This window comes from Mesoplodon mirus, assembly GCF_964341445.2.
Source record: "Mesoplodon mirus genome assembly, chromosome: 17".
In the NCBI taxonomy this organism is placed as follows: Eukaryota; Metazoa; Chordata; class Mammalia; order Artiodactyla; family Ziphiidae; genus Mesoplodon; species Mesoplodon mirus.
In genome coordinates this window covers 18,821,597-18,846,319 of record NC_138993.1, presented here as the reverse complement: position 1 = coordinate 18,846,319, position 24,723 = coordinate 18,821,597, and the positions used below count along the sequence as shown (strand labels likewise).

The 24,723-nt window shown below is 37.5% G+C and overlaps 2 protein-coding genes across 11 annotated transcripts in view; one reads left to right on the top strand and one right to left on the bottom strand.

Annotated features, from left to right (window-relative positions):
• The window catches only part of RB1 (RB transcriptional corepressor 1), a 133,623-nt gene extending 119,947 nt beyond the window's left edge, over positions 1–13,676 (top strand). Inside the window, exons 21-27 of one of the 2 annotated variants that reach the window (XM_082602431.1) lie at positions 2,728–2,832; positions 3,696–3,809; positions 3,908–4,071; positions 5,972–6,002; positions 8,491–8,633; positions 9,146–9,195; positions 11,273–13,676. In XM_082602431.1, the coding sequence (XP_082458557.1) occupies positions 2,728–2,832; positions 3,696–3,809; positions 3,908–4,071; positions 5,972–6,002; positions 8,491–8,633; positions 9,146–9,195; positions 11,273–11,343 (678 nt within the window). In that variant the 3' untranslated portion in view covers positions 11,344–13,676. The remainder of the gene's footprint in view (positions 1–2,727; positions 2,833–3,695; positions 3,810–3,907; positions 4,072–5,971; positions 6,003–8,490; positions 8,634–9,145; positions 9,196–11,272) is intronic. The other variant, XM_082602430.1, reaches the window with a different exon arrangement.
• A 4,349-nt stretch (positions 13,677–18,025) lies between these two features.
• The window catches only part of RCBTB2 (RCC1 and BTB domain containing protein 2), a 39,247-nt gene continuing 32,549 nt past the window's right edge, over positions 18,026–24,723 (bottom strand). For all 9 annotated transcript variants that reach the window (XM_082601884.1, XM_082601887.1, XM_082601885.1 and 6 more), the window contains 2 exons: positions 23,529–23,659; positions 18,026–19,295 (listed from right to left, as the gene is read on the bottom strand). In XM_082601884.1, the coding sequence (XP_082458010.1) occupies positions 19,155–19,295; positions 23,529–23,659 (272 nt within the window). In that variant the 3' untranslated portion in view covers positions 18,026–19,154. The remainder of the gene's footprint in view (positions 19,296–23,528; positions 23,660–24,723) is intronic.

The following is a 24,723-nucleotide window of genomic DNA, read 5'->3' as shown; positions in this document are numbered from 1 at the left end:
AAGCTGCGTCGATTTAGTAGACTTAATATATATTTGCTTGTTGGCTACCCTTTATATTTTTGCTATATTTCTTACAAATGAGAGCTTTAGAGCTTGAGAATATTTCAATAACTTTACTTATTTAATGGCATGAAAGATCTCACTGCAAAACTCACTGAAGAAACTTTATCATAGGCTTTTTCTATGTTGTGGTAAACTGGAATTCATTTAGTGTGGAAAAAGCATGAGACTTAAGAATAGTTGATCTAGGACTTCCCTGGTCCAGTGCTTAAGACTCTGTGCTTCCACTGCAGGCTGCAGGGGGCACGGGTTTGATCCCTTGTTGGGGAACTAAGAACCCCCGGGGATCTTAGTTGATCTAAAAAAGATCTAAAAAAGAATAGTTGATCTAAAACAGTGTCAAATGAATAAATGATTGAGTTAATTTACAAAGACCATCTCTCATATCTTCCTCTTTCTTCTGTTTATGGAATAATAATATTTTTGTAACAGTTTTATTGAGATGTAATTCATATACCATGCTAATTATCCATTTAAAATGTACAGTTCAGTAGTTTTTAGTATATTAACAGAATTGTGCAACAATCACCAAAGTCAGTTTTAAAATATTTCCATCATGTCAAAAAGAAACCCTGTACCTGTAACATACATGCCTCTATTCTCCTACCCCCTCTAACCACAGGCAACACGCTAATCTACTTCCTGTCTTTATAGACTTGCCTATTCTGGACATTTCATATAAATGGAATCATATAATGTTATCTTTTGTGTCTGGATTCCTTCACTTACTATGTTGTCATTGTTCATCTGTGTTATAGCTTGTATCAGCACTTCATTCCTTTTTATTGCCAAATAATATTCCATTGTATGGCTATACCACATCATGTTTATTTATTCATCAATTCATGTACATTTGGTTTCCACTTTTTGGGTATTATGAATAATGTTAATGAAAATTCATGTGCAAGTTTTTGGGTGGATGTATGTTTTCATTCCTCTAGGGTATTTACCTAGGAGTGGAATTGCTGGGTCATATGGTAACTCTTTGTATTACCTTTTGAGGAATGGCCAGATTGTTTACTAGCATGGCTACCCATTTTACATTCCTGTCAGCAGTGTATGGGGTTCCAATTTCTTCACATCTTCACCAACTTCGTATTTGCCTTTTGGATTATAGCCATCTTAGTGGACATGAAGTGATATCTCTTTGTGGTTTTGATTTGCACTTCCCTGATGGCTAATGATATTGAGAATCTTTTTGTGTTCTTATTGACCATTTGTATATCTTCTTTGGAGAAATAGCTATTCAGATACTTTACCGATTTGTTCATTGGGTTGTCTTTTTATTGTTGAGCCGAAAGGGTTTTTTATATATTCTACATGCAAGTTCCTTATGATGCAAATCCTTATATGATTTGCAAATATTTTCTCTCTTTCTCTGAGTTGTCATTTCACTTTCTTGATTGTGTCCTTTGAAGCTTTTGGTGCTTTAGTGCTTCAAAAGCTCAGATTTTCTTTTTCTTCTTGAGTCCGTTTTGGTAGTTCGTGTCTTTCCTTAAATTTTTCCGTTACATCTTAGATATCTATTTTGTTGATATGCAGCTGTTCATAATGTTCCCTTTTAATCTTTTTATTTTGGTAAGGTTGGTAGTATTGTTCCCAGTAAGAATGATATTTTGAACAAAAGATGTATTATTGTATAAATGTATAACCTACAAATATGTATATTTTACAAGAGCATATTTGAACTCTAAATTCTAGTATGTTGGATTTTTTTTTTAAGTAGGCACTTATTGCCTTATGGGTCTACTGCTTTTCTGTAATATAGAAAGATAGACAGTAGTGCTAAGGATTTCTAAAGAGATTAGGTATCTGGAATCAAGAAGATTTTGTGAGAGGTACCTTAGGTAAAGTATTGAAATAGGAGAACAGTGTGAATTAGCAAAGAGGATACTTGGATGGCATTCTAAACGGGAGAAATAGTAGTATTGGGGCTGTTTAAGATGCTAAACAAGGGATGTTGAGTAGGTATTCTTGGCGGTAGATGGGAGCAAGAATGTTGCAGAAAATATCAGTTCTTAAATTAGGTAGTAAAATTCAGACAAATTAAGAAAGTTCGATGTTTCAAAGTCACAGAAAATCACTTCAAATTTTATTTTTATGTTTAAAATACCCTTCTCTTTAAATGTAATATGTGTATAGAGTAATCCATATATCATAAGGATACATCTTAATGTAAATTCATCAACTGAACTCATCTATGAAAGCAAATCAAGAAACAGAACATTGTCAACAGAAGACTGTCTCCTGCCCCCTTCCAGTTACTGCATCTCCCTTAACACCACCGCTGAGTATAGTCAATATTATTTTATCTAATAGTTTGAACCCTTTTCACACCTGGCTTTTTTTTTTTTTAAGCGCTAGTTAAACAGTTAATAGATTCCAGTTTCAACTTTTCTCTTCTGAGAAACATTTAAGGAACAGGAGCCAAAGTTAGTGTTATTTACAAACCAGATGATCAGTCCTGAATAACTGAGAGTTGGCTATTTGCATTCTGTTCTTTAAATACTTTACATGTACATTCAAACTGAGCTCAGGATAGGAATAGATAATTCTGTAGGAAATTAAATTTCCATTTTTTGAAACTAAAAGAAAGATAACAGTGTTTTTTAAAGTACAACCATGCAACAAAATCCTGACTGTATTTATATCACATTTATTTAATAGATTATGATGTGTTCCATGTATGGCATATGCAAAGTGAAGAATATAGACCTTAAATTCAAAATCATTGTAACAGCATACAAAGATCTTCCTCATGCTGTTCAGGAGGTAGGTAATTTTCCATGGTAAGAATTTTCCAGATATATACATATCTATAATATGGATAGCTTCAGTCATTAATTATATCATATGTTCTGACTGTATTATATAAATTTACATATCAACTTTTTACTTTCGTATTATTGGTTAATTATCTGTAACTAAAATGTAATTGGGAAGTTAACGCACTTTAGTATTCAAATTCATATTATAAAGTAAATAAGGAATACTATATCCCTGACGATAAGCAGGGTATTTGTAATAAACTTTTACACATATGTATACAAAACATATTGTATATATCTGTGACATTTCACTGCTAGTAGAGCAGCTATAATCCAAGCCTAAGATGGCTTTTTCGGATTGTTTTTGCCTGTAAAATATGCGTTTTTACTCTTAAATAGTATTATGAACTATTAAAATAGAGTATCTAGGCTTCCCTGGTGGCACAGTGGTTAAGAATCCGCCTGCCAGTGCAGGGGACACGGGTTTGAGCCCTGGTCTGGGAAGATCCCACATGCCATGGAGCAGCTAAGCCCGTGCACAACAACTACTGAGCCTGCGCTCTAGAGCCCGTGAGCCACAACTACTGAGCCTGAGCTCTAGAGCCCTGAGTCACAACTCCTGAGCCTGTGAGCCACAACTACTGAGCCCGTGTGCCACAACTACTGAAGCCCGCGTACCTAGAGCCCGTGCTACGCAACAAGAGAAGCCACCACTCACCGCAGCTAGAGAAAGCCTGTACGCAGCAACAAAGACCCAATGCAGCCAAAAAATAAATTAATTAATTAATTTTTTTTAAAAAAGAAAGAAAATCTAAGGAGTTAAATACCCAAATTCATTTAACAAGTGTTTTTGCTCTTCTTCCTCAGACATTCAAACGTGTTTTGATCAGAGAAGAGGAGTATGATTCTATTATCGTATTCTATAATTCAGTCTTCATGCAGAGACTGAAAACAAATATTTTGCAGTATGCTTCCACCAGGGTATGTTAAAAAGCATCCTTTGTTTGGGAAAATCTAATTATAAAGCAGTGGATCTCACTAAAACGTTAAGTAATCTACTTTTTTTGTTTTTCCTCTAGCCCCCTACCTTGTCACCAATTCCTCACATTCCTCGAAGCCCTTACAAGTTTTCTAGCTCACCTTTACGGGTTCCTGGGGGGAACATCTACATATCACCCCTGAAGAATCCGTATAAAATTTCAGAAGGTCTGCCTACGCCAACAAAAATGACTCCAAGATCAAGGTTTGTGTTTTCTTTTTAGGGAAGTGGTAAAGAATAAGAGGGGCTTATTTTGATCCAAGCATAAGAACACAAAGCTTTCTTCATTTAAAATAAGCTAGATTTGAGACCCTAATTTCCTCATTTATATTAAGTGATGTGATAAGAATTGGGGGTCCGTGGGGAGGTAATCTGTTTACTTAGATAGGTTTGCACATTTAGTCATCAGCTTTCCTGGCTGCTGGGGTCTGTTCTTTTGTAAACAGTCTGAGCACCAGTGTGATGATAAGTTTCAAGTCACTCTCATGTTTTTGTAAGTAGCCAGTCTGCTAAACAAAGTAGATTACTTTCGGTTAAGAATTTTTATTCTGGAGTTTATTGAATGTCCTGTGAACTCTTTCTGTGGATGTGTTCATCTTGCTTATAAAAATGTAGATGACTGATTAAATGTAGGTGACTGTAAGTTAAGTCTTTAGAAGTCCATCCCTCATTCTGCCTGTGACCTCTGTATTAACTTGGGCAGGTCTCAGGGTGCTGTGGCTCAGGTAAATGATGAGTGTGAAACTGTTTTAAATTCTTAGATGAAAGGTCCTGTGCAACTACAAATCAGTATATTATCTTCCACATCCAACAGCAAGTGCTCTCTGGCTTTTGAAGTACTTCAGTTGACTCATTATGTGTTATCATGGGCTATTTAAAACTGACTTTATTTGAATAAAGTGGAGGCAGATTAGCTTGTAAAGTCTCAGAAAATGTTAGCCCATATAGTTGTACTTAACGGGCAAGAAAAACAAGAAGGGGATATATCAACCCTATAGAAAACATTCGTGTGGTGTGTTTAATTATATAAATAATGCACACATAAAAATTTCAAACTCTACAGTAAAAGAAAAAGTAGAAAATAGTTGGCAAATGATATAAATGCTCTCATGTGCCCCTGTATCGTCTTCTGTTTATTTGGTGTTCTTATAGTTGAGTATCTGTGTACTGATATCTACAAATTACATTATAAGTTGCTGAGATGCCACACCATGTCTAATTTGTACACATGAAAATGTATACTTAGCTGAATTTTTAATGGTGATAATTAACCCATGTTATGCTGATAATGATGGCTTTTTGCTGATCTTAGTTAAATCACTTCCAGGTTGGAGTCCTTTAGCAAAAAAGTGACATTCTGAAAATCCTGATAAATCATTGATCAGGTATTAAGAGAGCATCTTAACACTCCACGTATTCAGCATATTTAGTTAAATCAAATATATCAATATTTAGAATGATGGCCACTTATCAAAGAATTGGAGGACAATAAAATCCATATATTTATTGATTCCGTGTACATATGATCAAATCTTTGTTGTGTCAGGCTAATGCTGTTCTTCACGTTTATTATCAGGAGCGTAAATTATATGGTTCAAGCAAGGACAAACTAATAAGAGATTTCTGATTCTAGGATATTGTTAAATAGCCTTTACTATATATAGTAAATATATTTACTATACTATATATAGATCCTAATTAGAATTCTGATTATCACATATAAGTTTTTGCCAAATGTAACTTGAATTTTTAATGAAAAAATGTGAAAAATTTTAATTGCTAACTTAGTCATTGATTTATGAAGAATTAAGTATGGATAAACTTAAAATTTTCTTTTACCCTTTTTAAATGTGAACAGTGGCAGAATATGTTCTTGCAGACATGCAGGTCTTGCTTTAAAAAATCTGAGGAACCAGCTCAGTGTTTGACTAGACTAGCAGTACCAGAATAAGTCTCTAATGAGTATAATTTGTCAGTGGTTCTAGGGGTAGAGGAAACCTTTGATTTGGTATTCCTGATAGTTCAGAATGACGTGTGTATGTTCACCTCTGCATAGTTGTGTATGATTTGCATTACTAATTTGTATTTTATATTAACTTGACAGAATCTTAGTATCAATTGGTGAATCATTTGGGGTGAGTATTTTTCCTGTGAAATACAATAGTATGCACTCTAACTATAAAAGAAATCGAGAATTTCTATAATTGAATTTACAAATGCTATTATTCAAGCACCTCATTCAGGCATATTGCGTAGAATTTAGAAGACATATCATTTATTTTCAAATCAGATTTAATTTTAAATCATATTCATAATTGGTGAATTTCAAAGTTGTTTTCTAAACATTTCTTTGAGATTATATATGTGTGTGTATACATTCATGTATATACATACAAATATATGCATTATATAATCTCAAAGGAATGTTTTAAAAAACAGCTTTGAAATTTACTAATTTGAAATAAGATACTCCAAAATGTAATCACTGTGTCCAAATGTCACCAGCCAGTCCTTACCCACTGGTCTCCTTCTATACATATACACACTTTTGCTTTTCTTCCTCTCCAAATTCTAGGATATTCTTTCCCTGTTAAATTGATAAGGAATTGGTTACATGCCCCAGTGTAAGTGACAGAGTCTGTGGTGGTCTTTGTTCCAGAGGAATGCAGGGGAAAGCTTAGCTTTGAAATGGTTATTCTAGTCTGGGAACCCACTACTCTAGCTGGCCTTTCATTACCATCACTAATTCAGCAGTTTTTTATTCAGTGTGCATTACTATTAATGTTTCATACCACCCACCCCTCTGCCTATATTTGTTATTTATTGCTGTGTAACAAATCACCCCCAAACTTAGTAACTTAAACCTTTTTCATCTCAGTTTCTGTGGGTCGGTAAGCAGGCATGGCTTAGGATCCAGGGTCTCTCTGGACAAGGCTGCAGTCAGTGTGTCACCTGGAGCTGCAGTTATCTCCAGGCTCACCTGGAGGATGACCTCTCACAGACTCATTCATATGGCTGTTGGCTGATCCTTGATGGCTACTGGTCCAAGCCATCAGTTCCTTGATACGTGGGCTTCTCCATAGGGTGACAAGCTACTTACAACATAGCAGCTTGCTTCTCCCAGAGCAAGGACTCCAAGAGAGGGAGGCAGGGAAGGAGGGAGATAAACAAGCAAAATGGAAGTCAGTCTTGTTGTAATCTTGGAAGTGACTTTCTATCACTTTTGCCACGTTATTTTGTCAGGAGCAAGTCACCACCAGGTCCAACCCACACTCAAGGAGATGAGGATTAGTGAGAGCCATTCTAGCATCTGCCTGCTGCACTGCCCCAAATGAAATAACTAGAGAACCATAAATGTTTGTATACTAAAAGACCAAATGTTAAAATGTTTGTTACAAATAGTAAATGCTGTGACATTTAGCTCAACATAGGCTGCAGCTGTCAGGCTTCACAAAGGGGATATGGACCACATAAATAGGATTGGATCTGGATAAGTATAGAGTAGTAGTCTTCAAACTTTTTTGCTTGCCATAGCCTCTAAAAGAATTGAGAAAATGTTATATGTACTTCCATATTTTAAAGCTGATAACTGAAAATCTTATAAATTTAATAGGTGCCCAGAATTTTGTTTCTATCATATTGTACATGTGCTCTAAATATATTTTCCTTCAAAATCTGGTTTTGCATTTAATATTTTTGAAACTTAGTTCATTTAATTTTTGGAAAATAAAGCATAATTAGCAAAGCTAATCCTTACTGTCAAATCAGTCAAATCACATTTAATTTCTATCAGAAAGTCTGACTTCATTCTTGAGTTCAAATAAATGTGTTAATCCACATCACTGAGATTATCACCTCACTCTGGTTCTGAAATAGATAGACAAGACATAGAGTTTTTCCATGTGTTTGTCCTTTGGATAAAATAAGATATTGTACCCCCTTTGGTATTTCTTACCAAAGCTTTCTTTGCTGTGAAAGGATTCTCCCTCAGGAGATAAATATCTCAGATCATCTCTAGTAATACTTGGATGGACTCAAATGCTTAAGTTTTTTGGATATTTAATATTTTATTTTAAAACTTTTAGAGTTAGGATGTCAACAAATACTACTACATCAATAATGGCTTCAAATATATAGTATGACTTGTCAACATGATACCTATAAAGTGAGTCCAAAATTATTATTCACTAAACATCGCTTAATTAAATTCCTGTGACATTCTTTCCGGTTATGCTGTGCTCTAAAAAGAAAAAAAAAAATCTGTCAAAAATAAGGTTCCAGGAAGCTGTTCCAACTTTGCATGCTTCTGAGAAGTAGCCCTGGTTTTGTGTGTGAGTAGGTTCTGGAAACGAGGAACTAGGACTTTTGGAGTAGTCATCAGAGTTGTTGGGAAGACACAGGAGGGTTTGAAAATAGCAGGTATTTAATTGGGGCAGAGTTAGGTGCAGTTAGTCTGATTTTAACATTTTTCATATCTCTTATTTGGTCCATAAAAGCAGAAAATTAAAATGCAGATATCACCTCTGCCTGATTTTTGACCCACCTCAAACCTACAATTAGGGGTTGCTAACTGCAAAGTGGCAGCATTTAATGATTTAAAATAAAGAATTCCATAATTTGCAGACTTCTGAGAAGTTCCAGAAAATAAATCAAATGGTGTGTAACAGTGACCGTGTGCTCAAAAGAAGTGCTGAAGGAAGCAACCCTCCTAAGCCACTGAAAAAACTGCGCTTTGACATTGAAGGATCAGATGAAGCAGATGGAAGGTAGGAGCCGCGTTAGAATGTTTTTCAGTAGCTGAGCTGGTCATCAGGAGAACCCAGAGTGCCAGCCCTACTCCCGACTTACACCAGTTCTTCTCATGCCAGTTTTATTTGGAAATTATGAGGATTGCTCAGAATAATAGGTGTGACTGCATCCCAAAGTTAAAAGCACCATGTAAATCTACTGAAATTCATTGAAAATATCAGATGTTAAAAATCTGGTCATTTTTTTACAAAGCTATTGATAAAATTTTGTTAGTTTTGATTAACATTAAATTTTAAAATGCTTACTCTTGAAAAATGCTACTGTGTTTCATAAGAACCACTGAAAAAATATCTAGGATCATAAATTTGTGACATTTATATTTTAGATGTTCGATTTATAAACCTTTGAAATTAAAAGCTACTCGCTAAAGTAAGAGTATAAAAAGTCATTGAAAACATAGTTATTGGAAATCTGAGGTTTTCATTTATACATATACATATGAAATATTTTGCATTTTTTAAATCTGCAGTAAACATCTCCCAGGGGAGTCCAAATTTCAACAGAAACTGGCAGAAATGAGTAAGTACTTATCATTTCACCTTATGTAAATGAACATTTACATTGCAGAAAGCCTTTTCACATTATAAAAGAATAAATTTATAGAATCTCTTCAATTAGTGACTTGCTTATGCGTTCAAGATATAATTCGGTCAAGCATGTGTTATTTACTAGCCTGTATGGATTAGATGTGTTATGCAAAGTGAAGGTCATCTTCATCCTTCCTAAAATCTGTGCGGGAAGACCAAGAAGTGAAACCAAATCTTCAACACGAATGGCTGTGGTTAGAAAATATTTTAGGATAGCAGAACTGTAATGAGGTACTCTTTATTTAAGAGTATTGGGTGTAGGCAAGAATGTTATAAACTTAGCATATATAAACATCATCACCCTTATTTAAAGAATAATCTTTTATTCTGCTATTACTGAACTTTCCTAATTTGCAAGTTTTAGAACTTATTTTAAACAAAAGTTTTCCATTACTGGAAATCAGAATTTTGATAAAGAACACAAGAGCAATTTCCAAGTTATACAGAGTGACGTAAGTTTGGAATGTTAAGGCAGGTGGACTTCTCTTCTAAGCTGCTCTGACACTACGAAAGATGAACCCAAGTATAGTAGGTGGGGAGCACATTAAGAAAAAGATGAGTGTGCACTAACTGCTACGCGTTGTCTTAGAGAGGTGGCCGTGAGGGTGAGGGTGACATTTCCCGATAACCTGGTGCCAGACCCATTAACAGGAAACAGAGCTGGGTCTTGGAAAGAAGACAAATATTTAGGAGATAATAAGAATTAAAGCTGTCATTCCTAGGTCATAGGACATATCATTAAGAACAGTACCAATTAAAATGTGACTTTTTAAAAAGGGGCTTTCTCTCAATATGTCTCTGTAGATACTAACTTTGAAATATAAAGTGTTTTTAAAAATACTTTTGATTTTTTAAACCATATTTCTATGTGTATTATTTTGAAGAGTACTATTGAAACTAAATTAAATTTGGTGGTTATAAATGGATCTCTTTTTGGATTTTACATCAACTAATATACTCCTGTTTTAACTTTTAAATAGTTGTAGCTTTTCCCCCCAGTACATGAAAATAGACATGAAGCTTATAACCAAAATCAGACCTTAAAAACATGTGGAAGCATTTTGGAACCCACAAATATGCATTTTAAAAGGAGCAGAAAGCTGTAAAAACGTGTATATTTTCTTATAGAAGAGTTCAGTTGCTGTAGTCAGTACATTTTGCAGTGACACACTTATTAGCTATGACCATGAATTCCCTCTGCCAGGCTGAAGTTCAGGGCCTTCGTGCAGCTGAAAATTGAGAAGAGGTAGCAGGAGTTTTAACCCATAAGGATAAGGAATTCTCCAGGTTGCTCTTCAGCTTTCCTCAAAAAAACTGTATTCAGAAAAAGGTCATTGCACAGTGCTAGATGGCTCAGAGTGGAAGGGCCGGAAGGGGAGACTTAGAGTCAACTCCTTTCTTTACCAAGCGTGAGTGTTCTTTGTGCTACTTTATGAAGAGCCTTTGCCCACCTCTAAAATCAAGTTAAGATTTTTAAAATTACTTAAGAGAAGCATTCTGGTTTTGTGTTGTAATTAATAATACATTTTTAAATGTCCACATGCAAATTAAGTGAGCCGTGAGCTGATGTGTTTGCAGTACTTGCAGCGGGTCTCCAAACACAAGGGAATTCCTGGCTTTATGAAGAGTAACACTCACTTCAGCTGACCAGCCCAGAATTCTGTTTTGCTCAGGTGCCAAACTTAACCGTATCATCTCTAGAACAGTGGTCTACAAAGTTGGGCACACTGGGTGTGTGTAAGACCGCCTTTTGGGGGTACATAAAGAGACTATTAGAATATTTGTCTTTATCTCATCTATTTTAATGTTTGGGGTATGTGTGTCTTAATAATTTAGACACATATACATACATACATACTTTAGTGGTACATGCTTGGAAAAAAATTTGCTGATGGGGATGTATGATCTAAAAAACGAAACCACTGCTTTTGCGAGGCCCTGGGCTCCATCAGTTTGGCGTAAGCATAACATACGTGGCAGCCCTTTACCAGCTTACGCAGCACCCTCAGTGGTATTAACATTTCTTCATCCTTGTTTTAGCATCTACTCGAACACGAATGCAAAAGCAGAAAATGAATGATAGCACGGATACCTCAAACAGGGAAGACAAGTGAGGACCTCGCGACCTTGGTGGGCACCCTGTACATCTCCGGCTTCATCGTCTCCCACAGATCTGACTGTAGAGCTCTCCCAGGTTCTGTTTACGGCCACATTTGATACATACCTTCAGCTCTTTCTGTGGATAGCACAGTTGAGTATTTGTGCAGGGGATTCCTAAGCCACTTACAACATTGTAGTCACTAGCACATGCATTGTTATTGTACAAGATTGAAAATCCTGTGCCAGTCCTGCCATTTAAAAAGCTGTAGCAGATGTTTCCGTCTCCAAAATACAGTAAATCCCCTACATACGAACCTTCAAGATACGAACTTTCAAAGATGCGAACAATTGAATCCAGCAAGGAACCAGAACCTGTGCCATTAATGTCAGGCGTGAGTGACATTGCAGCTTGCCTTCCGTCCCCTATTGCTGACGATCCTTCAGATCCTTCTCCTCTCCCTCCTCCAGTCAGTGACTCTCAGTAACCTCTTCAGGCGATGCCAGCCCCTGTGTGCCAGCTGTTGTACTGTACTACTGTACTTCTCAAGGTACTGTACTGTAAGATTAAAAATGTTTTCTTTATTTTTTGTGTTTGTTTGTTTTTTAATGTATTATTTGTGTGAAAAGTATTATAAAGCTATTACAGTACAGTACTATATAGCCGATTGTGTTAGTTGGGTACCTAGGCTAACTTCGCTGGACTTACAAACAAATTGGTCTTATGAAGCACGCTCTGAATGGAACTCGTTCGTATGTAGGGGTTTTACTTATAATTGCTCTGCTTTACAAATGGTGGCAGGATCCCCTGGGAGTGAGAGTCCTCACAACCTGTGCCTATCTGAGTACTTTGTCTTCTCTTGTGGCATGTATGTGATGTTTGCTCTTATTTTTATTAATTTATATTTATTTTTTTAACTTAACATGAACACCCTTAGAAAATGCGTCTTGTCTTCCAAATGCAATTTGGCTGACTGCCCCCATTCACCCAAATGATCCTGAGCTCTTGTGCTAAAACATATATTAGAAACTAGGGGAAAATTACTAATTTTTACACATTAGATTTTAGTTTACTCACGGAAACTAAATGGATGTACTGTGTGTTTGTTTTATAAATATTAGTTTTAAAATACAAACAGAAAGCAAAGTATAAACATATGAGATACTGTCATACTACTGATACAGATTTCATACCTCAGGACTTGTAAAAATTTATTGATTCTTCATCCAACTCATGTTTTAAAATAAAGAGTTACTAATAGTACTCTTGGTTTTTATACCGTTCAGATCACTGAATTCATGAAGTACCCATCTAGTGCTTGGAAACTAAAGTGTTCAGCTAGAGCTTTGCTACAGAGGACCCTAATACAGTATATCCCAAGTGCACTTTCTAACGTTTCTGGGTCCTGAAGCATCAAGATACAAAATAATTTTACTCCACAAACAGACTGTTAACTGTAGGAGCCTTAATTTTTTTCTTAGAGAGTTATATAATTACATCTCAGCAATTACTCTGCCCTCCTGAATGCGGGAAGAGGGTGTGTTTGTTCTGGAATGGTACATGTCTTCCATGTATCTTTTGAACTAGCAGTTGTCCTTTTTTTTTTTTTTTTCCCTTAATTCAGCATGGTCTAACACTGGCATATTCAAAGCCGCATCATTTCTCATCCAAAATGCAGGTAACGAAAGGTCTTTGGGTTAGGCATTAATGTTTCTCTCTGATTTTGTGCAAAAGCTTCAATTTGAAACAGCTGCATTAGAAAAGAGGCGCTCCCCCCTCCAACACCTAAAGGTGTATTTAAATATCTTGTGTGATTAACTTATTTAGAGATGGTATAATTTAAATTAGGTGGTATTTAAGGTAGCATCTACTAGCTTTTAGGAAAATTACTTCGTCTAAACTCAGAGTTCTTTTTAAAAAGAAACCTGGTCTTATTTGTTAGAAAAAACTTTATTTTGTGCTCAGTTAAGTTGCAAACTTATTTTTTTTTGTCAGTTATCTTGATAACAAAGGCACTAGAAAGCTTTATCTCATTTCCTCATTCATTTTTGCATGAATATCAAACAAATCAGTTAGTTTTTAGGTCAGGGGCTTACCACATTTCTGAGTCTTTTGCTAATAAGTTCATGTTAGAATTAGTGTCAGAACTTAAGGAACTTCAGAGATCATGTATTGAGATTTCTTAAATAAGGCTTCAGATATTGCTTTATTGCTTTTTGTATTGGTTAAAACTGTACATTTAAAATCGCTATGTTACTATTTTCTACAATTAACAATAGTTTGTCTATTTTTAAATAAATTAGTTGTTAAGAGTCTTAATGGTCTGATGTGGTCTTTGTATTAAGTGCACTAATGTTCTCTTCGGTATCTAAATTCTCTCCTAGTATCTCATCCGTTCTTAGCCTTTAAGAATGGGCTTTATATGCTGATGAATCCCAAATGTATTTCTCCAGCCCTGACCTCTTCATGGAGGTCAGAGCTCTCACAGCCAACAGAACTGTTGATTCCTACCCCTCCTCCCCACCCAGCTTCTCAAAATATAAACCAAAATCAAACAAAAACACCCTTTTCTACCCTAGTCTTTTCCCATGTTACTGAACACTTGCTTAAGATAAAAACCTGAGTCTTCTATTAGCTATTGTCTGGACCACTGTTAAAGAATTCTAACTGGTTTCCACTTCCCTCTCTTTCCTCTTTACCTTTCTACTCCTTAAAGACCCCTTTAAATTGATTCACTTTGCTCCTCTCCTTGAAGTATTCAGACTCCTGATCGCAGCCTGGGAAGCGGCCCCTACCTTCTTCTCTGTCCTGTTCTCAGGCTACTTTCTCCCTGCTCACTGTGCTTTACCCCCACTGGCCTTCTGCTCTTATGACGCCAAGCCCATCCCTACCTCAGGCTTTTATATTTGCTGTTCCTTCTGTCCAGGGTGCTCCTCCGCCAGGATTTTGCTTAGCTGGTTTCCTCTTGTCTTTCAGGGCTCAGCTCAGAGGCCTTCCTTGACACCCAAGCTAAAATCCTTCCTCTGTACTGTGCCACTCTCCTTCAAAAGTGTAACGGCATTCATCACCATCAGAAACTGCCTTACTCGGGTTGCCTATTGCCTGTTTACCCACCCCAGCATCAACCTGGCTGGTCTTACCTACTACTGTAGTTCTAGCATCTAGAAGAAGCCCGTATGTAGGGGGGAAAAAGGTATGTTTTCTGTATGTTTTCCAAGTATGTAGAAACGATATTCTCTTTCTCTTTGAAATGCCATGTACTGAGTACCTACTGTATTTCAGGCACTTTCTAAATGTAAGTGATACAACAACAAATTAAGATTCCCCCTCTCTGTGGAACTTACATTCTAATTCTAGTTTCGGGAAAAGAGAGCAAACAAATAAATAAATGAGGAATATAGTATATGTGACTGTATTAAGTTCTGTGGAGAAAGACGTGCCAGGGAGGAGGACAGGGAGTCAGGCAGGGAGAGTTCTAACACTTAGAGGAGAGTGGTCAGGGCAAGACTTGCCGAGGTGCTATTTGCGCAAAGTGTTGCAGAGGGTGAGGGAGTGAGCCAGGCACCAGAGCGGGTAGAACAGAACACAGAGAGGAAAAGCCAGTGCTCAGAGGCGGGTGTGCGTCGGGTGTGTCTGAGGAAACATAAGATGTCATAGTAAGATGGAGAGTTTTAAGAAAAGGAGTCGGGGCGGGGCGGGGGGGCAAGTATCTCTTCATCTAACACAGAGTTTATAAAGGCCTTTCCTACCAAGCATCCTTCACATATATATATATATATATATATATATATGTCTGCAGTCCTTTATCTGCAGTTGTGAAATCCAAAAAGCTTTCAAAACCAAGTGGTTCTGTGTGTTTGGTGCCAAAAGTCATATGGCATCAAAAACATACCTAGACTGGCATAGAGCTATTGAGAGGCTTTATCCCACTTAGTGGAAATATTCGTTTCACCATTAATGCACTGATTTGGGGGATCTAACCTAGGCCCTGCTTAGGTATCACGTATTATGTAATATATGTACCATATGATCATACTAAACTCCAAAAAAAATTAAGAAACACATCTGGTACCAAGGGATAATCTTGAGTTGAAGTAATACGATTTCTCAAAAACAGGTGGACAGTAAAAGTCCCTCCTTCTGGAACAGCAGCATGTTTGTCCCTGAAGGAAGAAAGGCAAATAAAGAAGTTCCAGCAGGAAAAGGAGCAAGCATACCTCAGTGGACTGTATTTATGTTGGATGCGGATCTTCCATGAAATGCAGTCTCTTAGGTCAGGGAAGAATCAAGCAGCCTTTATAACATTAAAAATTTTTAGTCTGGATGATAGAAAACTGATCACTTCTGGAGATTAATTTAGTATTCCAGTAATTAAAGCTCTTTATAATGAAAGGGACAAGTTCAAATTCAGTATTTACTTTATTCATTACAGTTTTCTGGTACAAATGGTGGGCGGCGGGGAGTATCAGTTCTATTACCGTCTGGATGATTTCCTAGAAACTTGCCTGTAGAAGCATATTTTTGTTCCTCATTTTTGGGCCAGACAGCGTACATGGCATTGGCAAGGATTTATTCAGTAGAATTTTCCTTTGGACTAAATAAATGTTTTACAGGACAACCTGAAACCTTGCCTCTAGATATAGCAAATTTCCACAAGTATGGGGTCTTAAATAGAAATATAGTAACACTGTATAATGTATGAAAGGAATTAAAACAACTCTTTTAATAAGAAGCTGGAATAGTCATCTATTCTTAGAAATACTTTTTTGTGTCCATTATCTTGGAACTATACTTACACTTTAGTATTGACGTATGATGGCAATTTACTATGAAAGTTAAATTTATTCCACAGACCAGTATCAGTTACTTTCTAAACAGAAAATGTTATGATTTTAACTGAATTTAGTGAGAGGAAGTCATTATGGTTTATGTTTTTATGCTTTGGCAAAGACTGAATTAAAAATGACAGTACAGTATGGCTTTTCCTTTCTCTTTACAGTTCTCCCAACCTGTCTGCTGTGATAATAGCAGAGGGAGGACTCATTAGATAAGACTATGCAGTTTGTAATTGCCTTTTGCATTATCACTGGTCAAGAATTCTGTGTCTAACACTCACCAGGTTATGGTCTAGAATGACTGGCAGTTTCTTCAGGTCTCAGATGAAAACATTTAACCCTTTTTAAAAAGCACTGAATGGTATCTTCACAAACCACTCTCAGCAGATGAGGATGCTACTTTATTCCTGTAAAATCTAAACCTCTCTCTGTGTAAGTTTGGGTGAAATTATATTGGAAGCACTAAAACACTGAATTTCTTGTGTGAGCAGAAAGGAAACAAAACTTAAGGATGGAAAATGTAAGATGAACTTAACGGATCCATTGACTTCTGATGTAGTGTCATTATGAAAATGGACCTTCCCTCTCACATATCCCTGACTAAACTTAGGGTTTCTGAGCTCTACAAACACTCATCTGTTAGAAATGAAGGAAATAAAGTGATATTATCCTTCATATAGGAGCACTGATGGCCAGCCTATCCTCAAAGACCAGAGAGAAAGCATGTTTTTTCAGAGAGATGTAACCACGGGACTCATCTGTCATCTCCAACTGGTCTAAAATTAGCCCTTCCCTATTGTTTGGCATCCCAGGTTTTAAGAGCTAAACCAGTGATTCTCATCCTTGGCTGAACATCAAAATTACTTGTGGAGCTTCGTAAACATACTGAGTTAGAATCCCTGAATCTATATTTTGTAAGTTTCATAGATTATTCTGTTGTGCCCAGAGATAAACAGCACGGAGATACAGTGCAGTGCAACCTACACGTAACAAGCTTAGAGGAAATCTAGATAAAACTCCACCCACCCCTTCTTACTAACGTGTACTCTGGCAGAGCAGTGACCCACTGGGGAGTCTCGTGGAAGGTAATCCATTTTTCATCCCTAAATAAACTTACCTGTTCCCTTTGGGTGGTCCAGTATTTCCGTGAAATCAGTTCATAAAAGAAAAAGGCATTGAGGAACTGCAGAAGACCCTGTCAGAAAAGGGCAAGAAAGAGGAAGAGAAGGTTTGGGAAGACACTGTAAAATATAAAGGCTTTTTGGTCAGTGACAGTGAGCATGGTGGGGTGAGGAGAACGAGTCGGAAATGAAGCCTGAGGACATCTGACTGTGAGAACTGACGGCGACTGGTAATACCCAGGCCTCAGTGTTTCTTTGCTGGAGAGAACAGCTAACCTACCAAAACATACAGACAAATGGTGTAAGGCTGTAACCTCTTACAGAAAAAAACCAGAATGAACTTTCTGGCCAACCCAATAAAATAACAAATACTACACAGTTCCAAAAATGGGATTCTGATTTAGAACTGGAGGCATCCAGACTCCTTTGCCTCTACCAGACAAGCTCTGCAAAAACAGATAAACAAAAAGAAACTAAGGATTCAAAAGTGACCTCACCAATAAAGAACATGGGCAATCATATGAACAGTTGATTAGAATTAGTTGTTTAGAAGTCATTTACGTTTTAGGGTAGGCTTCGCTATGATGCCTTATCTGAGTAACTGCTTTAAAAAATAAGCTTATATCAAATGGATCTGTGTATATCTAAGAGACGTAATAAGGTTGACAGAATCTTGCTGCTTCTGAAGAATTAAAAAACACACACACATTTGTTCTATTATCTGCAAATAAGCACTTTATTATCAAACAGTTCAGCATCAGAACAAGGTTTCCAAAAGAGGTTTGTTTCTCTACATAGTATCATATTGTGAAAATACATGTTAGGAGACTCTACATCCTACATCCTGTTCCAGTTTCTCATTTGTAGTTGGGTAACTTGATCTAAACAGTATAAATTCATCTCTTTCTTACTAGTGCTGTCCATGAAATGTAAGCATAGTTCCTTTTCGACTAGTACTTTATAATTACACTGTGCCAAGTTAAAAGACCTGTTTTATAGTGACATAAAAGTCAACTACCAGAAAAACAAAATCGTTTCTACTTACAGAGGCAAATCTTGCTTAACACAAAAGTAAAGGACGTTATGCAATTATGTAAGGCAAATGAGCCCAGAAACAACATTCATTCAAAGATAGTACACTTCTTATTTGATAACCCCGTGTGAGAAATTAATGACTCAGAGTAAAGACAGAATTAAAATTAGCCCTTGGGTCTTTGACAATTTAATTGCTAAGGCCTTTTGTGAATTCCAATTAACGCTCTAAATTAGCCACTATTTCTCAGAACGACGTACAGAAGACTATGAGCCTCAGATGTTTTAAATTCATTTTGTGAAAGTTATTCCTTCATCCAGTATCTCACAAATAAAGCTGTTCTCGGGGCATAATTAAGATTTATATAATAAGCTGAGTGCCTTACTCTATGCAAGGCACTGTGCTGGATGCTGCAAGTGTGGTAGTGACGGCATTCCTTGTCAAGCTATCTATGGGGTATCAGCCTGTTGAATATGGCTATTTGGCCAGAATAGCATATACTTAGACCCATGTACCTACCAAAAGTCTCCAACTTAAGTGACTCGAAAGAGGAAATTGTAAGTATAGTAAGACATTTCAACTTTTTTCCCTTGAGCTTATTCCCATCTGATCAGAGAGCATTTAATGCCTTCTCTCTAGATTGTGGATTTCAAAAGGTGGGGAAGACCGACCACCATCCTTCTTTTGACAGAACATTAAGTATTCAGCCAGATGTGGCTCATCATAAATACTATTAAAGAGAATTATTCTCTGGCTTTTACAGGGAAAATGGAAATGCTAAAAATTCTTTCCTGTAGGTGAGGATTAATTTTTAAAGGCTCCAACTCTGCTTGCTTTGCTGATAAAGTTCTTCAAGAGATCATGGTCCATTTCTGCAAAGCCTGACGTCTGTGTTACTACAGTCAAATGGTTTATGCAAAACCTGAAGCAGAATTCTTCTAAATCCTAGGAACGACAACAGAAATTTAACAAATAAAACAAATTTGTTTTAACAAATTCACATATCCCAATGCAATGCAACGTAGCACAAAAACTCCTAAAACACATAGGCAAGGGAAAAGGATGTGATGGCCAGCAGAAAGAAATGGGACAGCAATGCCTAAAGAATAGTTGTAAAACTGTATAGCTAATATCAATCTATGCTTGTAAAAATTTAAATAACAGGGCCTCCCTGGTGGCGCAGTGGTTGAGAGTCCGCCTGCCGATGCAGGGGATACGGGTTCGTGCCCCGGTCTGGGAGGATCCCATATGCCGCGGAGTGGCTGGGCCCGTGAGCCATGGCCGCTGGGCCTGCGCATCCGGAGCCTGTGCTCCGCAACGGGGGAGGCCACAACAGTGAGAGGCCCGCATACCGCAAAAACAAAAAAAACAAAAAAAAAAAAAAAAAAAAATTTAAATAACAGTAAAGCATTCAAGTGCCTCCACACTAACCAATGCAAAAAAATTGAGACTTTTTCTTCCCAGAGATAGGCACCTAGATGTATTCTTCATTCCACTTTCAATATTTATGCAGAGTACGACACTCCTCTTGTTTGTCTGTTTAATAAATATTTATTTATTGCATGAATGCATTGAGTAAATTGTTTAAAAGATTTTCTTGGGCCTCCCTGGTGGCGCAGTGGTTGAGAGTCCGCCTGCCGATGCAGGGGATACGGGTTCGTGCCCCGGTCTGGGAGGATCCCATATGCCGCGGAGCGGCTGGGCCCGTGAGCCATGGCCGCTGGGCCTGCGCATCCGGAGCCTGTGCTCCGCAACGGGAGAGGCCACAACAGTGAGAGGCCCGCATACCGCAAAAAGAAAAAAAAAAAAAAAAAAAAAAAAAAAGATTTTCTTTATGTTGAGCCCAACACTCCTCTTTTATATTCTTCTAGGGGCTTAAATAGTTTTACCTGTAAAGAATTTGTGAGAAAAGTTTAAGCCATAAAAGTCATCTTGGGAAATGCTTCTCTGAAGTCATTAACAGGCCACTCACTGCTCTTTTTCCTTTACAAGAAGATAAAGGCTGGGATGATTAGATTTCATCAGATCACACATAGCTTCAATAATCTGAAGTGGGAAAATGCTTTGAAGAAATCATGACTTTCTGCTAAGAGAAACTCCACAGATTGGTGATTTCTGGCTTACTGTAATGTACGCCAGGCCAAAAAATAGTACTGTAGTGATTCTCTTGATTAGATCTGCAAACTTGAGAATCAGAAATAAGGTGGCTGGACACTTTTTTGGTCGGAGAGAAATGAGAGCTGAAGTCAGGCCAGCCTGCGGAGACTCTGATATGCCTCAGACCCGGGACTCCTCCTGACGCAGCTCCTGCCATGCTCCTTAACATCTCTGCTCAAGTCTCCTTCTAAGTGAGACCTTCCTTCCTTCCCGGACCACGATTTAAAACTTCAGCTTTAATCTCAGCCTGCCCCCCACTGCCCCATTAACCTTCTCTAACTTACTTTTTTTTTTTTTTTTTTTGCGGTACGCGGGCCTGTCACTGTTGTGGCCTCTCCCGTTGCGGAGCACAGGCCCCGGACGCGCAGGCCCAGCGGCCATGGCTCACGGGCCCAGCCACTCCGCGTCATGTGGGATCCTCCCGGACCGGGGCACGAACCCGTGTCCCCTGCATCGGCAGGCGGACTCTCAACCACTACGCCACCAGGGAAGCCCTCTAACTTACTTTTTTATATCACTTATCACCACCTAACAGACCATATATTGTATTTGTCATCTGTTGCCCTCACCAGAAAGTTCCAGGAGGGCAGAGATTTTGGTCTGTTTTGTTCACTTCCTGTACCCTTACTGCCTAGAACCATGCCAGGCACTTAATGGGCACTCAGGGAATATTTGTTGAATCAATGAATAAACATTGCTGATTTTAAAATATGGAGGCAATAGAGAATTGTAGTAAAATGTGTGGTTTTGAAATCTGTCCAATACTGGATTGCATTCCAGCTTTACAATTATTAGCTTACTAAGAATTTACTTAATCTGAGACTCAGCTTCCTCATTTGTAAACTGGAACAAATAATAATACATATATTCTTAATAAGGTTCTTTTGAGAACTAAACGAGACATGAACTGTGCTTCAAATAATCCCTGGTGTGTATTAATTACGTATTAAGTGTAGTCAAGCATGAGGGATAATTTGCTGAAAATGTCCGTTTCTTGCTTATTAGAGTCAGCAAGTACCAATACTAGTCAACTCAAATATACTGTTATTTATAAAAACTTTTATATTAAGTATACAATGAGTCTATTTTACTTGTGGTCTATTATACTAATTTAGGGTACCACAGTTAGACAGCCTGTAGTAAAATACACTGCCTCTACAGGCAAAGTTGAACATTCATTAAACAAATATTTAATGAGCACATACTATGTGTCAGGCACTATCCTAGGCACTAGGGATATGGTTGTGAGCAAAACAAGAGTCCTTGCCATTTGCTCAGGGAGCTTGCTTTCTAGAAAACAGGGCTGAATGGTAACCATACAAATAATTCACATAAACAGGGAATATGAAAAAGTCTTGGACATTAATTCTAGTTCAGATGGAAGCACTATATGCCCACAATCTCATCATCTGAGGCAGCCCACCAGAGTCCAGTATTATCAGCATGACTTTAACAAACTCTTGAAAAAGCACAGTTATTGTTTGGCCGTGAAGCCTTCTGCGTGTTGTAAGTGCCCAAAGTATTATTACCTTGATGAAAGACAAACATTCACTATGCTTGTAAATGTCAATGCTTCAAGGTGGGTAAGATTTTTTTAAATGTTAAGTGAAAAAAATCTAGTATTTAGAAATATATATCAGGTTGGCCAAAAAGTTCGTCCTGGTTTTTCCATAGGATGTTATGGAAAAACCCAAACGAACTTTTTGGCCAACGCAATACATAACCTAGGAAAAAATCAGAAGGAGCTGTATGAAAATGTTAGTGTCCTCTGGTTGAGGAGTCATTTCCTTCCTCATACTTTTTGTATTTTACAAATTTTCTTTAATAAGCACATTATTACTTATATAAGCAGAAAATAAGTTATAACCTTTTTTCTGCCCACAACTAAAATGTCCCTGTTTTCTGACCAAAGGAAAGGATATCCTTAAGGAAATCGACTCCAAAAAGTATGGCCTGTTTCCTAAAGATTTAACTCTAAGACAAGTTTTCTTTCCTTTCTTTATTATCAAAACAATACACGGTCACTGTAGAAACTTCAGGAAAAACAAGCAAAGATAAGGAAATAAAAATCATCCACAATCCCACCATTCAAAGATAACCACTGACTGTATTTTTCAGTCTTTTTTCCTATGTAGATAATAAATTTTGGTCTTTTTAAATTCAGCTATTTATACTTAAAAAAATTTTTTTACTATTTTTATTTAAAAAATAAAAATATACTTATTTAAAAAATAGGAGCACAGTTCTTCAGTCAATGATATATGTTGAATAGTATTAACATTTTTTAGTTTAAACAATCCTTTCCTGTTCACACTGACTTCTTCCAATTTTAAAAAATTATAAACAACACTGCAGGAAACATCTTTGAAGCTAAAACTTTGTCTGAATCCATGGTTACTTCCTTAAGATAAGCTTCTATAACTGAATTCCTTAAAGAATTACATTTTTAAAGCTTTTAATACATATTTTACCAAACAGCCCCCCAGACTGATTATACTAATTTGCATTCTCCTCAGCAGTTTAGGAGAACGCCCATTATCCTGAGCCTATACTATTTCTAAAAATAGACTCCCTGGTTTGACAGTTGAAAAATTATACCTTATTTTCATTTATACTTTTCATTTGTTCATAAATCCATTTGGTCCATTTTCTTCCATCAAACTGCTCATGTTTTCTTTTTGTTTTTTTTAAGAATTATACATTAACTATGGTGAACTTGCTTCGTGATATTACAAATATTTTCCCCAGAGTATCATTCACTTTGTTTTTTTTCTGTTTATTTTTTTGTGTATAAACATTTTTGTTTTTTTGAGATCAGATCTATCAATCCTTTCTTTTATGGTTTCTGCCCTTGAGGTCCACACTAACTTTATATAAACATTCCCTTATATTTTTTCTGGTACCTTATTTGTATACCTTAGATCTTTAATTTACTTAGACTTTCTTTTAGTTTAAGGCATGAAGTAGACAGCTAACCATTTCTTCCAGAAGGTGAGCTCCCTGAAAGGATGCTCTTCTTACCTGAGCGTCATACTTCACGGCGGCCGAGAGCAGCGCGATGGCATTCTCCTCACAGATTCCTTGCTTGATAGTTTGTTGGCAGAGTTTCTTCAAACGATTTTCTCTATAAAATGTAGCCAAATCTAGCAACCCTGGTGGAAAGAGATGTTTCTTAGGGGAGTGATCTCAAGCACCCTGATTCAAACTCACTCAGCCTGTCAAGAGATGATTTTGAATATAATCCTCCGTGAAGGGCTGTGGAAATAGAGACTTGGGCTTGCTTACACTCTGAGCATGTGGCTCTACCTGAGAACGCAGCTGCACTGAGCGAGTGCAATACACAAACAAGCAGCTGTGGAAAAACAGGAGCAAGTGAAAATGGCCCTAGTCTTTTCCTTAGAAATGCTCCTCCAGTTAGCCCTCCCCCTGAATTATCAACATCTCCAGCAGCATTCACACGTGCTGTAATAGTGCCCATCTTCTTCAAAAAGAAAAGAAACGCCTTTCAGGCCTCCTGCGACCCTGCCCCACTTCTCTGTTCCTCTCCTGAGAGAGCCTCCCGGGGAGAGAGGTCTCTGTTTGCTGCCTCTGTTCTCTCACCTCCTATCCTCACCTTGAGCAGAAGCCCATCCCCTCTGCTCCCTGACACCACACCTGTGATTGTCACTGATGGCTCCCATGGTGCCAAATCCAAGGGGCTATCCTCTGATTTCATCTTCCTCAACAGTTACACAGAATTTGATGGGGTTAAGGATGCTCCCCGTCTTGAAATGCCTTATTACTTGCTTGTGTTTTCTTCTCCTTCATTAGTTACTCTTCAGTCTCCTGGCTGGGCCATTTTTTCTCACTTCCAAGTATCTGAATGCCCCAGAGTTCAATATTCAGATTCTTATTTCACTTATTTCCCTAAATGATCTCCAGCCCCTCAGTTTTAAATACCACCTGTAAAAACTGATGATTCCTGTTATCTGTCATCTGCTTTCCAATAACTCAACATAGAGTGATTTAGATGCTTAAGTTAATTTTAATCTACCCCAAGGGATACTATGAAGCACTCTAATCAAGAATGGTTGGTCAGGGCTTCCCTGGTGGCGCAGTGGTTGAGAGTCCGCCTGCCGATGCAGGGGACACAGGTTCGTGCCCCGGTCCGGGAGGATCCCACATGCCACAGGGCGGCTGGGCCCATGAGCCATGGCCGCTGAGCCTGCGCATCTGG